Here is a 13909-nt window from a genome sequence, read left to right as displayed (position 1 = left end):
TTTTTCTAAAACACGGTAACCTTTTCGACAAGTTTGTCCAAAGGAATGGCTTGCATGTCGACGACCACCACCACGATGTTTTTACTCATTTGAGTCGGTTTCTTGATCAGCAATCTGGCTTCGAAATACTTAAGCAAAAAGCGCCACTTAAGGTCAGCTTTCTCACGCTCAGTCAGTTGCTCAAACTTCTCCGGCCGAAGACCCAAGATCCTCTCCGCTGGATTGCCAGCTAGCCGGGTCTCAACGAGGGTGCCTGTTTGGTCAGAAAACTGGATGCTAATGTTGAAGTGGTTGGTGTATCTAATACCATCATTATTGTCCAGTAAAAACTCCATCTGACAGGCATCTGAGGCGCAATCTTCGACGTTTCGCGGCATGAGGCGATGGCAGCTGGTGCTGAAATTCCATTAATATGGTTCATAAATTTGTAAAGCTTTTTGCAAAATTGTTTGTTAGCTGCTTTAAAACACTTACCACTTCCTGCTAATATGAGACGACAATCCATCTAGGTCGAATTTGGTAACCATGCCATACAGCAACGATGTGAATTGATTGGGTGACGAATCCTGCAGTTCGCCCTCAGCGCGAGAATATATTTGTCTTACTGTCATCTGGGTTTGGATGCTGGCAGCTAAAATTGTATAGAATTAAGTAAAAGAGCATTGACGTTGGACCATTTCCCACCTGAAGGCAGGCTATTCAGGATATCCCCTTGGGCGCAGCCATCGATCATTTGGAGGGGCACCGAGGCGGCAAAAGCCCTCAAGGAACGGCAATACTCGCCATCTTCCTCAGGATTTTCGCAAATAAGTGTGCAATTGGAATAGGAGAGCACGGAACAACGGTGAAAGTCCGAGAATGCGACGCGCACATTCACCAAATGAAGAACAGTGCGACGTGGTTGCCATTGTTGGGCACGCCTTATCCAATCTGGTTGCCAAACAGAGAGCAACATGCCCTCTGGACAACTTTCATCGACCACAATGACCTCCAGGCAGTGAAGCAAATCCTCAGCCTTCCTGTGAGTCGCCTGCAGCTTTCTCTTAATCTTTCGTACGGGACGTACTGCAGCCACCACCACCAGTAGATCTACATGAGAGGCGATTATCTTGTTGGCGTAACCCAAACCGGAATGAACATCCGCCAGTTTGAGGGCGCCGCCGAGTGGCTTGATGGGATGTTGAAGCAGCTTCTGCAGGACAATAGCGTGACTGGAATCATCGCTGTGATGTCGAACCACATAACCAGTTCCTTCGTTGACCACCAGAGCGCAGGATAACGTGGCCTGTGGCTGGTAGCGGCGTTCGCCAAGCGGAACCTCCGGAATAGACATAACCTTAGCGCCCACAATGTCAACCACATAACCGATTTGCAAAATAGACGCGTACTCATCCACGCAAGCTCGTTGTCCCCAACACTTGCAATTGGTCAGGTGATTGGGGGAATCTCGAATTGTCAGGGTGATAACTCCTCGTTCGCTGCCACTTAACTTGTCGTAAAAGATATTTGGCGAGGATTTTGAAACAATCAAAGCCACAGTTGAAAAATGGGTCATTGTGGGTTGCATTTGCGACAGTCTCAAGAATTTTTCGCGCATTGTTATTTATTTTTTCAACGTTTCGTTTGCAATGCTTTGAAAACCGTTAAATTAATAACCGCCGTTTCGATTAATTGCTATCGATGTTATATCGATATCACATTATATCGATGTTTCAGAAAAATTCGTAGCATCGATGAGTCGATTGCAGATTCGCTTCAGTCTCCAGCCCTATTATTTATGTATTTGTTGTAAACAAAAAGAGCGCGATTTTGTGCAGAAATCGCTGTCTACTATAATAAAATGCACATCAAGCAGGTAAGTGAAAGGGATGCTTAAGCCCAGGACAACCCAGCAAACACCGAAGATATCTAATCACCCCCGCGATTCCAGATTATTATACAAGGCTTCAAGAGTTACAAGGACCAGACGGTGGTGGAACCATTCGACAAGCGACACAACGTAGTAGTTGGACGAAATGGGTCCGGCAAGAGCAACTTCTTTTATGGTGGGTTGTGCTCCATACCTGGATTCCTTAACCCAAGCGAACTCTAATCACATCCTTCCTTTTGTACAGCTATCCAGTTCGTGCTGAGCGATGAGTTCACCCACTTGCGTCCGGAGCAGCGCCAGTCGCTCCTCCACGAGGGAACCGGTGCCCGCGTCATCTCTGCTTATGTGGAGATCATCTTTGACAACTCGGATAACCGGGTCCCAGTGAGTAATCCATGCCAGGAACTCCGAAGATTTTTTGGGGAAGGCAAAACAGTATAGGAAAAGCTTTGGGAGTTTACTTCGAAGATAAACCTATTCAGTTTTGGATGCAGTGCAGAAGAAATAAGATATATGAGTGTTCGCTTTGACTGTATTCCATCTTTGATAAGACCACTGTAACTAGTAACGAATATACTTCGTGATACTACTTTCCACCTTTTCCCGTTTTTCAGATCGACAAAGAGGAGATCTTCCTGCGGCGCGTGATTGGCGCCAAGAAGGACCAGTACTTCCTCAACAAGAAGGTGGTGCCGCGCAATGAGGTGGTCAATCTGCTGGAATCGGCCGGCTTCTCCAGCTCCAATCCCTACTACATCGTTAAGCAGGGCAAGATCAACCAGATGGCGACAGCGGCCGATTCATATCGGCTGAAACTGCTACGTGAGGTGGCTGGAACACGAGTGTACGACGAACGGAAGGAGGAGTCGCTTAATCTGCTGCGCGAAACGGACAGCAAGGTGGACAAGATCAGCGAGTACCTGAAGACCATCGAAGATCGGCTGCAGACGCTCGAGGAGGAGAAGGAGGAGCTAAAGGAGTACCAAAAGTGGGACAAGACGCGTCGCACCCTCGAGTACATCCGCTACGAAACCGAACTGAAGGACACACGCAAGGCGCTCGACGAACTGCAGCTGCAGCGCAAGTCGTCGTCGGACAAGAAGAAGCTCTACAACATCGAGATCCAGAAGGCGCAGGAGAAGATCAAGGACGTGCAGAAGAACCTGAAGGAGGCCAAGAAGAAGGTGCAGGGCACCAAGGAGGAGCGGTCCGTCCTGATGACCGAACAGCAGCAGTTGCTGCGCGAGAAGACGAAACTCGATCTGACCATCGTCGATCTAAACGACGAGGTGCAGGGCGACAACAAGTCCAAGGAGCGTGCGGACCAGGAGCTGAAGAACCTCAAGGTAACGATAGCTGAGCGCGAAAAGGAGCTGGATGACGTGAAGCCCAAGTACGAGGCGATGAAGCGCAAGGAGGAGGACTGTTCGCGCGAGTTGCAGCTGAAGGAGCAGAAGCGCAAAGAGCTCTACGCCAAGCAGGGTCGCGGCTCGCAGTTCTCGTCGCGCGAGGATCGCGACAAGTGGATCACCAACGAGCTGAAGTCCATCAGCAAGCAGACGCGCGACAAGATCAACCACCATGCCAAGCTGGTGGAGGACCTGAAGAAGGACGCCACCTCCGAGAAGGATCTCGGCCAGAAGATCGAGGAGCACTCGTCGGAGCTGGAGCAGCTGCGTCTGCAGATCGACGAGCACAATAAGAAGTACTACGAGCTGAAGAAGACCAAGGACCAGCACCAATCCATGCGCAACGAGCTGTGGCGCAAGGAGACGCAGATGACGCAGCAACTGCAGACGCACAAGGAGGAGCTATCCCGAGCTGACCAGGCGCTGCGCAGCATGGCCGGCAAGCCGATCCTCAACGGCTGCGATTCGGTGCGAAAGGTGCTCGACAGCTTTGTAGAACGCGGCGGCCAATCGGCGGAGATTGCAAGGGCTTACTACGGACCCGTAATCGAGAACTTTAGCTGCGACAAGACCATCTACACGGCCGTCGAGGTGACGGCGGCCAACCGGCTGTTCCATCACATCGTCGAGTCCGAATACGAGGGCACCCAGATCCTCAAGGAGATGAACAAGCTGAAGCTGCCGGGCGAGGTGACCTTCATGCCGCTCAATCGCCTGCAGGTGAAGATCCACGATTATCCGGACGATCCCGACTCGATACCGATGATCTCGAAGCTGAAGTACGACGAGCAGCACGACAAGGCGTTGCGCTACATCTTCGGCAAGACGCTCATCTGTCGCAACCTGGAGCGCGCCACCGAGCTGGCCAAGAGCACCGGCCTGGACTGCGTGACGCTGGACGGCGATCAGGTATCGTCGAAGGGCTCCCTCACTGGCGGCTACTTCAACACATCCCGGTCGCGTCTCGAGATGCAGAAGAAGCGCACCGAGTACACCAGCCAGATAGCCGAGTTCGAGAAGAAGCTGAGCAAGCTGCGCAACGAACTCAAGTCCACGGAGAACAACATCAATTCGATCGTGTCCGAAATGCAGAAGACGGAGACGAAGCAGGGCAAGTCGAAGGACGTGTTCGAGAAGGTGCAGGGCGAGATTCGGCTGATGAAGGAGGAGCTGGTGCGCATCGAGCAGTATCGGGCGCCCAAGGAGCGCTCGCTGGCCCAGTGCAAGGCCTCGCTGGAGTCGATGACCAGCACAAAGTCCAGTTTGGAGGCGGAGCTCAAGCAGGAGCTGATGTCGACGCTTTCGGTGCAGGATCAGCGGGAGATCGACCAGCTGAACGACGATATCCGTCGGCTGAACCAGGAGAACAAGGAGGCCTTCACGCAGCGCATGCAGTTCGAGGTGCGCAAGAACAAGCTGGACAACCTGCTGATCAACAATCTGTTCCGGCGGCGCGACGAACTCATCCAGGCGCTGCAGGAGATCTCCGTGGAGGACCGCAAGCGCAAGCTGAACAACTGCAAAACGGAGCTGGTTTCCGCCGAGAAGCGGATCAAGAAGGTCAACGCCGATCTGGAGGAGATCGAGAAGCGGGTCACGGAGGCGGTGCAGCTGCAAAAGGAGCTGCAGCTCGAGCTGGAGACGCACGTGCGCAAGGAGAAGGAGGCCGAGGAGAACCTGAACAAGGACTCCAAGCAGCTGGAGAAGTGGACCACCAGGGAGAACATGCTGAACGAGAAGATCGACGAGTGCACCGAGAAGATCGCCAGCTTGGGCGCCGTGCCGCAGGTGGATCCCTCCTTCAGTCGCATGTCGCTGAAGAACATCTTCAAGGAGCTGGAGAAGGCCAACCAGCATCTGAAGAAGTACAACCATGTCAACAAGAAGGCGCTCGACCAGTTCTTGAGCTTCTCCGAGCAGAAGGAGAAGCTGTATCGCCGCAAGGAGGAGCTGGACGTCGGTGACCAGAAGATCCACATGCTCATCCAGTCGCTGGAGATGCAGAAGGTGGAGGCCATTCAGTTTACGTTCCGGCAGGTCGCGCAGAACTTCACCAAGGTCTTCAAGAAGCTGGTGCCCATGGGCGCCGGTTATCTGATACTGAAAACAAAGGATAACGAAGGCGAGGAGATGGAGAAGGAGGTGGCCAACTCGGATGCCTTCACCGGCATCGGCATTCGGGTGTCCTTCACTGGCGTTGAAGCCGAGATGAGAGAGATGAATCAGTTGTCCGGTGGCCAGAAGTCCTTGGTGGCTCTGGCGCTTATCTTTTCCATACAAAAGTGCGATCCGGCTCCGTTTTACCTGTTCGATGAGATAGATCAGGTGAGGCATTCCCTATACTATATAGTTTGTTACATTTGCTTATCGGTGACTTTATATTTTTGGTAGGCCCTTGATGCAATGCATCGAAAGGCGGTGGCGGACATGATCCACGAGCTGAGCGACACGGCGCAGTTCATTACGACAACGTTCCGGCCGGAATTGCTGGAGAACGCGCACAAGTTTTACGGCGTGCGGTTCCGCAACAAGGTCAGCCACATCGACTGCGTGACCAGGGAGGAGGCCAAGGACTTTGTCGAGGACGACAGCACCCACGCCTAGGCGTTAAGCTATCCGTTCCCGCATCTCCACCACCCCAGCCCACCACATCCATATCTCCTACGTTCACCCCTCGTCCCAGCCGGCCGAACCGGACCAATTATTAGTTTCGTAGGCCTAAGTTTCGTTTTCACATTCTTTCGATATATATCTATTTAGAGCTTTTTTTTTAAGCATACCTGCTACTTGTAATTTTCCTTAACAATCAGAGTTAGTTTTTTCGGTTTAAGCCGCGTCCGTTGCGTGAAACACTTCGGGCAGCGGGCGAAACGAGAGTTGAGCAACTCTAAACCCCAGATCAATATGTAACAAAGCGCATAGAGAAATAATTTAAACTATATTTAAAGTAAAAAGTGTATTAAAAAACTTATGCAAAACAAATCCGTTTAAAGTGTGTCTTCTCTTGGGTGAAAATGAATGGAAATTGAACTTTGTCGGTAATGAAACCTGTTTTCAAATAAGTCAGTCTTAAATTTACAGTCATTCCGAAGATTAATCAAATAAAAATTGAAAATATATTACGCTTTCTAAATCGCGTTTAAAATGCAAAGCTAATTAATGTCTTAATAAATAAGAAATCTATACAATATGGTTGCAAATAGGGAGCACTGGTTTATTAAACAAAGGTATTGATCAACAACGTACAGCTAGTTATTTATAGTCAAGCCTAGAATGAAAATGTGTGATTTGGGCCTGGCTAGCCAAGGCACCAGTCCCCGGCAGCCAGATGAGTAGCCTTCAGCTGGCCACCGCGTCATGTTGCTCCTGGATGGCATTCAGTGCAAAGATGGTGCTGAAGCACATGCCCACGGTGGCCACTTCCAGCTGTGTGATGTTATAGTGCAGCGGCAGGCGCCACAGAACAAAGTGGTTGAGCAGGACGAGCGAAGCCAGGCCGAGCGCCCACCAGTGCTCATCGACGACGGCAATGCGCCACAGGCAATGGACATTCCACAGGACACACAGGCCCAATTGAGCGGCATCCAGTCTGACGAATGTGGCGCCAAGCGAACTGCGACTGTCACCGAACCACAAACTGGTGACTGCCAGTGCTAGAACTCCGCTCCAGAGTCCAAAGGCCAGGCGATCCCAGTCTGCGCCAAAGAAGTCACCCATCCGCGTGGCGGGATTTACGGCCTGTAGCTCACCCACCACCAGGGTGACGAACAGGACGCTGGAGTAGCGCCTGGACTTGTCGCACAACAGTCGCTGCACTGCGCCCGGATTGGGGTGCGTGTGTCTAAGCAGGCAGAGCAAACTGTGACCGAAGTAGATTCCGAAAGCGGCCAGCGCCTTGCTGCCGGTGCTCCGTTTCAGGCCCCAGCCGGAGATGATGGCCAGCACAAAATGAATGAGGCACAAGGCCAAACGAGAGGATCCGCCACCGGCACTTGGCGGGGGGTCCATTGCTCGTCGGAAGACTTCTTTGGTTAACCATGGTATTGATTTGGTTCCGGTGTGAAAAAGCCGGTTGCCGGTATTTGTGGTTTCAAATGGAGGACTCCCCGGACAGGAGACCAATATCCCTCGGGGGTGAGTATGATTCGCTGCCCCGTTGCTAATATCCAGGTCGATTTGAGGGCTTACTTTCTCAATAATATAAATATTTTGTTATTAATTCGAGTTGAAATTAGTAAGACCATTCTATACCTCCCCAAAAAATCTCATCTTGAGAATGAACAACAAATTATTATAGTTTAAAATAAGAACTTTATTGATACACATGTAGTACAAAGGGGAACATAATTATTATTTAGTTAGTTTGATCGTCTCTCTGGGCATCTTAGACTTTAATAACAGTTTTTACATTTTTTCCACTCTTAATATACGAAATAACTTTATAAATAATAGTTTTCTTGAACCCCATAGCCGAAAAGTAATGAAAAATTAAATTTTTTGGCTGAGATGGTTTATTTGCACAATGTGTGCAAATCAAATTTCGAGGCTCAAGAGACATTACCGCGACTAGTCATTTTTAACCCGCATCCGTTCTTTGTATCAATTTGATACAAACTTTAACTTAAGATTCAGACTTAGGCGAAATGGATTCTTATATGGATTTGTGATTTTGGCTCAAGTTTTGTCTTTAAAAAATTCATATAAATCATTTTTTGTTCAAAATAAACAAACATTCATAATAAATATATAAAAAATTGGTTTCTTTTTTAATTTCACTTAATTTAAGCATGTTTTTAAACCTGTATCAAATTGATACATAGGAGCTAATATGTTACGGATTTTAAGGGACGGATGCGGGTTAAAGAAATCTACAATTTATTGTCATGCAAGCTGGAATATAACCGTTAGTTATCGTGTGCTTTGTTTATCTCTATCGGTTCTTGGAATTTTTTGCGAACATGTTAAATTTTGTTTTTTATTTCATTCCGCATACCTTATTATATTTTATTGGAAATAAAAAAGAAAAATACCAAATAATACCGAATTAGTATTTTTATCGACAGGGCAACCAGCTAAAAATATTAGCGCCACACCATTATTATCGATGTCTATAGGCATTTAAATAAACAATTTGCTTAAAACGAAACTGCGAAATCTTTTTATCTTAATTTTGTATGTGTGTTTTTAGTTATGTTTTCCAAATACCACTCTTAAATAGTTTCACTATAATAAAAATAATAATTCGGTAAAAAAATAAAATCGATGTTGTCATTCCCAGAAATATCGATAGCATCGAACCAACATCGATTCGATTTTACCACTTGCTCTACGTCAGTGACAAAAACACATACTAATGCTACATTCGATATAAATAAACAGCGAAAGGCTTGTGTTTATTACGACGTGTCTGCACTTGACCCCTTGCCCGGAGATCTGGAATCTGCAAGCCAGCCCTGCGACAAGAAGAACACCAGTAGGTTGGATAGAGAGCAGGAGGAAAAGCCGGAGGAGCCAAAGAGAGTGGGCGCAACGAAGGGGAGAGGGGAAGGAGGAGCAACTATCGAGGATTAGAAAAGGGATGGCTGGATCTGCACTGCGCCGCCTGATGGCGGAATACAAACGTAAGTCGAAAATCCATGGCGAACCAGCAGTTTACTAATGATCCAATGACATGGCCACTTCCGTTTGTTCCACTTTCCATCCCCTCCAGAGTTAACACTTGATCCGCCCGAGGGCATTGTGGCTGGTCCGATCAGCGAGGACAACTTTTTTGAGTGGGAGGCACTGATTGCGTGAGTTGAGACCCGAAGAACGATCCTTTATTATTAAGGAACTACCAACTTACCCCTTGAACTTTTGCAGGGGACCCGAGGGCACTTGCTTTGAGGGCGGCGTGTTCCCCGCCCGCCTCGTCTTTCCACCCGACTACCCACTGAGTCCGCCAAAAATGAAATTCACTTGTGATATGTTCCATCCCAACATTTTCTCCGACGGACGCGTTTGCATATCAATACTGCACGCTCCCGGCGACGATCCCATGGGCTACGAGCTGTCCGCAGAGCGCTGGAGTCCCGTCCAGAGCGTCGAGAAGATCTTGCTCAGCGTGGTCAGCATGCTAGCGGGTAAGGAGTCACCCAGGTGGTCGTGTTGGGTTGAGACCTTGAAAGTTGGTCATTTCAGTGATCACATTCCAGTTGTTGACATTAACTTGATGGCTCAAGTGTTCAGTTGCTGGTTTTTCAGCTCACTTGCTAAGCTGATTAGTTTTGTGTATATCTTAAGTTAATCGCTTGTTTACTTGGCCTAAAGGATCAGTATTAGTGAGATGTTTATTAAGACCCACAATTATGTTCCTCACTCAAAACCAACCCAACACTACCGAATAGCCTTTCCTGTGCGATCAACAACTGATTTCGCTTTTCCCCACCTAGAACCCAACGATGAGAGCGGCGCCAATGTTGATGCCGCCATAATGTGGCGCGAGAAGAGAGAAGAGTTCAACGCCATCGCCCGACGACTGGTTCGCAAAACACTCGGATTGCCGCCGTAGATGATGATCAACAGCAACTGCAAATGGACCTTGTCCGCCACCGTCGACCCAATTTTCCTAGCCCCCCAACACGATTCCAAGATTGCGACATACTGAAAATGCTGATCCATAGTTCCCCTCAAGCCCTCAAGCTGGCTAAACGACAAAGACGTTTCAAATTAGCGAAAATCAAGAACAAGAACCTAGCAATAAAATCGACTGTTAACCACAAACAGCAGGCAGCAGCAGTTCGTCCCCCTCTTATGTTTGCGTCCGTCACTGCAGCGGATTTAAATAGAAGGGGTTTTTTCACCGGAAGTACTCCCTAATTGGTAGTTAGTCATGAGGTCTGAACAATGTGAAAAGTTCGAAAAAATGCTTATATTTCCTATGAATAAATGTTTATTTTTATGTTTATATTTTCTGTTAGATAAACAACATTATTTGAACACACTTACGAGATCTTCACAGGTGCTGATGATCTTTATGGCGCTATTTTATGATTGATTTTAATCAAGCTATTCATCAACTTAAAGTGCACAAAATATTAAAAGACAGAGCGTTTTCATTTTGCTAGTATAAGTTTATTAGGTCTTATATTCGGTTTATATAGTCGTTACATATTCAAATAAGTCTGATTCCATTAGTTACCACTGATCATTAATCGAAATCCCGCAAGCGAACGATCATCGTCTTGAAATTGTTTCTATGTACTCATATATGTTTTACTACACAATTGTAAATGTTTTCACTTGATTAAGTAAATTGATTAATGTACACTTTGATAAGGCATATGACTGTGTGTGTATATGAATAGGTGTGTGGTAAACGCATTCTTAGTTAAGTGTCAACTGGTGTGGGGGTAAGGTAGTTATAGTTATCCAATTGCTATTGAAGGTTACTAAGCCACACGAATTTCAATTGACCGAACGGACCACCGCATAAATTTATGCTCTCTTTACATTTTCGGACCACCGATCGTGACGAAAATGTTTGCACCACTCAAGTTATTGAGTACCGTGGGCTCCACTCGCTTTTATGGCCCACTGTAGGCTTGCCAATTACGGAGCCAGTGTTTCCCCATTGCGTCGTTGCGCTTGGACTGCGAACAACCCACTGCACTGTGGGTAAGGGTCAGCGCAGACTGTCTAACTTGTCTACTGGGTCTACTTGTGTTTGGGCTACCATAAATGGTGCTCTTCTTATCTTAACTATCGCTGTTATTTGCTAAAGATTGGTCGTAAATTGATGGATTATTTTCCAATTAGATAACGGAATATATGGCGTATCGTTATCATTACGAAGTTTTTCTTATTAGAGTCTTCTGAGTTTGGTTAAAACCAGATTTTTCCTAATTGTTTAATAATCCAAGTTCTCGTTAATTAATTCATTTAAATAAATAAATTTCTTCTACCGGGTATGTTTAGTAAACATCTAATTTAATCGGTTTTCAAAAGCAAATTTAAAAAATATAACTTATTTTCTTTTTCCTTATATTTTTTATAACAGTTCAGTGAAACCGGAATTCTTATGGTTTAAGGAATAACATGTTCTTTAACTCGTAATTCTTCTCAATTAAATTGAATTCCAATTTCTCTTAACGTAATTTTTTTCCTTTTCCTTACTTAAAAAATGTTCAAAGATATCACCTTGCAAAATTAGTTTCTTTTGGCTTGTTTGGTTCCCTTGGACATGGCTCAAAAACAAATAGAAATCTGTGTTTTTGACCCACTGTGCGCGAATGTGTCATAGCGTGTTTATGCGTCTGTGAGTGGCGTAATTAACCTTTTGCGAAACCAGTTAAATATTTCTAGTGCCATGACACCGAGCAAACAAAAATAACAAAATGACAACATGGCCAATAGAACATATGCAAACGAAAGAAGGATGCAAACTGGGTTGGGTTTGATTGGGAGAAACAGTAACACAAACATGATTAATTGGATAATTGTATAATTTGACAAACATAAACGCTTTTGGGGGTAGTGGACAGCGCTGAGTCAACAGCCAACAAGCAAACTTAACATGGTCACTTAGGGTCAGTAAATTACAATTGCACACAGCGGAGACTAAAGAATAAAGATGTCCAGGCTGGCCCCGGCCAGCTAGTCAACATGGTACTCCGTTCGATGGGGCGAGCCGTGTCGCTTCTCGGCCACGAAAACGCTACTGACGCCCGCCAAGCTGGTCACGCCCCTCACGCCGGTGCTGCGGAAGTAGATCAGTAGGTACTGCTCGCCGTGCCGCAGCTCCACATCGTCGGCGAAGTCCAGGCGCACCTGCTCCTGCGAATTGGCCTCCTGCTGGCGGCGCAAGCGCTGCCGATTGCGATGGTGATGCCGACCCCTTCGGTGGTGGGCGGGCGTATCGAACGGATCCTGTTCGTGATTCGAATCGGATGAGGTGGGCGACTCGGCCTGGTTCACATACTCGTAGGCCGCGTAATCGGCCAAGCTGGCGTACTCCGCCGGATAAATGCCAATCCAGTCGTTGGGTCCCTCGTCGAACTCCGCCTGCTTGCGATACTCCACGGTGTTCTCGTCGCCGATCTTCCAGAGCGTCAGGGGCGAGAAGACCACCCCCGGCGCACGGACGTTCGGGTAGAGCTTCAGGGTGAAGTCACTGGTCACCGGCTTGTGATCGCTGATCGTGTACACTGGATGGGATTTATACGAGCACTGCTCGATGGAAAGCTGCATCTCGGGCTGCCTGTTCAGCGGCTGTACGGCGTACATGATGCGGTCCGTCCACGCCGGCCGTCGCTTCAGGTCGTACTCGGATGTGCCCTCGCGAAACTTGAAGGTGGGCGGAAAGGCGGGCAGGCGTTCGTGCAAGACCTGGAAGGCCTTCTGCGACTTCTCGCGCACGTAGTACAATTGATCCCGCTGAATCAGAGCCTCGTGCTGCGACTCATCGCGCAGCAGCTCGCGCACTTCCGTCGAAGAGTCCTCGCCGTGCAGCCGAAAGTTGAGATCGCCGAACCAGAAGACATAGTCGTGATCGTAGATCTCCCTGTACCGCTTGACATGGTAGTGATGGTTCTCCAGGATCTGCTTGTAGTCCTCGATGCGCTCGTCCAGCTGGTGGTCATGGGCAGCCAGGTGGGCCACCACGAAGGCCAAACCACAGCCGTAGAGGGTGAATCGAACGCTGACTGCGCCCTTGTTGCCCCAGATCCCACCGAAACCGGTGCGTGTGAACTCCGCCTCGATGTCCTGCAGGTGCTCCACGTGCTGGCGCCGTACGAACATGCTGAGCAGCAGGCCCTGCATCTGTTCCGTCTTTACAGCCACGTAATCGTAGCCGCGCAGCAGCTCCTTGGCCTTGTGGGTCCACGGATCCTCTTTGAACAAGCCGAGCACCTGTTGCTGCGGCTGGGCGTTGACTTCCTGTAGGCCGAGGGCATAGATGTCGGGCAGGTGGTCCTGCGCCTCCTTGGATGCCACATCCTGCAGGCCGAGCAGCTGCCGGAGGGAGATGTTCTCCGGAAAGCGACTGCCCACATTCCAGGTGACCACATACACACGGTACGTCTCCAGATGCTGCTTGCTACCACCGGCCTTCGCGCCGTCCGTCTCCGAGTCCGCCGCTGGGGATGATCTGGTCGCCTCCGTTTGGCTCATTTTTTTGCAAAGCGCGTAGATAACTTTAATTTAATGCTTAGCCACCGACAGCTGTTCAAAGCGATTGGATTGTTTACCCAACTAATTGGTTTGGTTGTGTAAACCGATTCTTTGCGCCTCTGCGGCTTTTGTTGCCCCGAATTGGATTATTTGGGGTGAGCAAACGAGCGGTAATTGTCGAAAATATTGCAGCACAAATAGTTTATAACACTTGTTTGCCCAGCCCACCAAAAACAATAACAACAACAGCGTCACCTGTGCAATAGCATGTCGATTATTTGAAATTGTTCGATGCATCGATAATCTGAAGCATCGATGTTTTTGCAGCCCTAGTTTCTGGCCTTCTCACCAAGCGAGAATACCCGCCTAACCTAGCGAGTGCACCCTCCTAACGTATTCGATTTACCCTCCTAACATTGCCAGTCCAATCCTAATTTATCCGGTTCACCACTTGACCTATCGATTACACTAACCATTA

General features: G+C 48.2%; 5 protein-coding genes across 5 annotated transcripts; 2 read left to right on the top strand and 3 right to left on the bottom strand.

The window, feature by feature from the left end:
• Positions 1–5: 5 nt before the first annotated feature.
• On the bottom strand, positions 6–1597 carry LOC108095268 (protein hold'em; the record flags this gene model as incomplete). The annotated part of the gene is made up of 3 exons (XM_017196292.1): positions 6–396; positions 475–631; positions 685–1597. Coding segments are annotated over 3 exons (1461 nt in total), but the record flags the coding sequence as incomplete, so codon positions are not given.
• Positions 1598–1743: 146 nt separating this feature from the next.
• LOC108095344 (structural maintenance of chromosomes protein 3) lies at positions 1744–6261 on the top strand. The gene is made up of 5 exons (XM_017196425.1): positions 1744–1855; positions 1931–2045; positions 2115–2254; positions 2485–5604; positions 5671–6261. Exons 1-5 carry the CDS (start codon positions 1841–1843, stop codon positions 5881–5883), a joined length of 3603 nt encoding a protein of 1200 aa, XP_017051914.1. The 5' UTR covers positions 1744–1840; the 3' UTR covers positions 5884–6261.
• Positions 6262–6467: 206 nt separating this feature from the next.
• LOC108095346 lies at positions 6468–7534 on the bottom strand. The gene is given in 2 exon segments (XM_017196426.1): positions 6468–7281; positions 7283–7534. Coding segments are annotated over 2 exon segments (699 nt in total). The 5' UTR covers positions 7319–7534; the 3' UTR covers positions 6468–6618.
• Positions 7535–8592: 1058 nt separating this feature from the next.
• Positions 8593–10225, top strand: LOC108095357 (ubiquitin-conjugating enzyme E2 G2). The gene is made up of 4 exons (XM_017196438.2): positions 8593–8900; positions 8990–9071; positions 9142–9401; positions 9711–10225. Exons 1-4 carry the CDS (start codon positions 8858–8860, stop codon positions 9827–9829), a joined length of 504 nt encoding a protein of 167 aa, XP_017051927.1. The 5' UTR covers positions 8593–8857; the 3' UTR covers positions 9830–10225.
• A 1519-nt stretch (positions 10226–11744) lies between these two features.
• LOC108095356 (inositol polyphosphate 5-phosphatase K) lies at positions 11745–13704 on the bottom strand. Its single transcript, XM_017196437.1, has one exon. It carries the CDS (start codon positions 13429–13431, stop codon positions 11914–11916), a length of 1518 nt encoding a protein of 505 aa, XP_017051926.1. The 5' UTR covers positions 13432–13704; the 3' UTR covers positions 11745–11913.
• Between the last annotated feature and the right edge of the window lie 205 nt (positions 13705–13909).

The sequence above is a fragment of the Drosophila ficusphila genome, unplaced genomic scaffold, assembly GCF_018152265.1.
Source record: "Drosophila ficusphila isolate 14025-0441.05 unplaced genomic scaffold, ASM1815226v1 contig_198, whole genome shotgun sequence".
NCBI classification, from domain to species: domain Eukaryota; kingdom Metazoa; phylum Arthropoda; class Insecta; order Diptera; family Drosophilidae; genus Drosophila; species Drosophila ficusphila.
The sequence above is the reverse complement of the archived record's forward strand: the minus strand, read 5'-3'. Positions and strand labels throughout refer to the sequence as shown.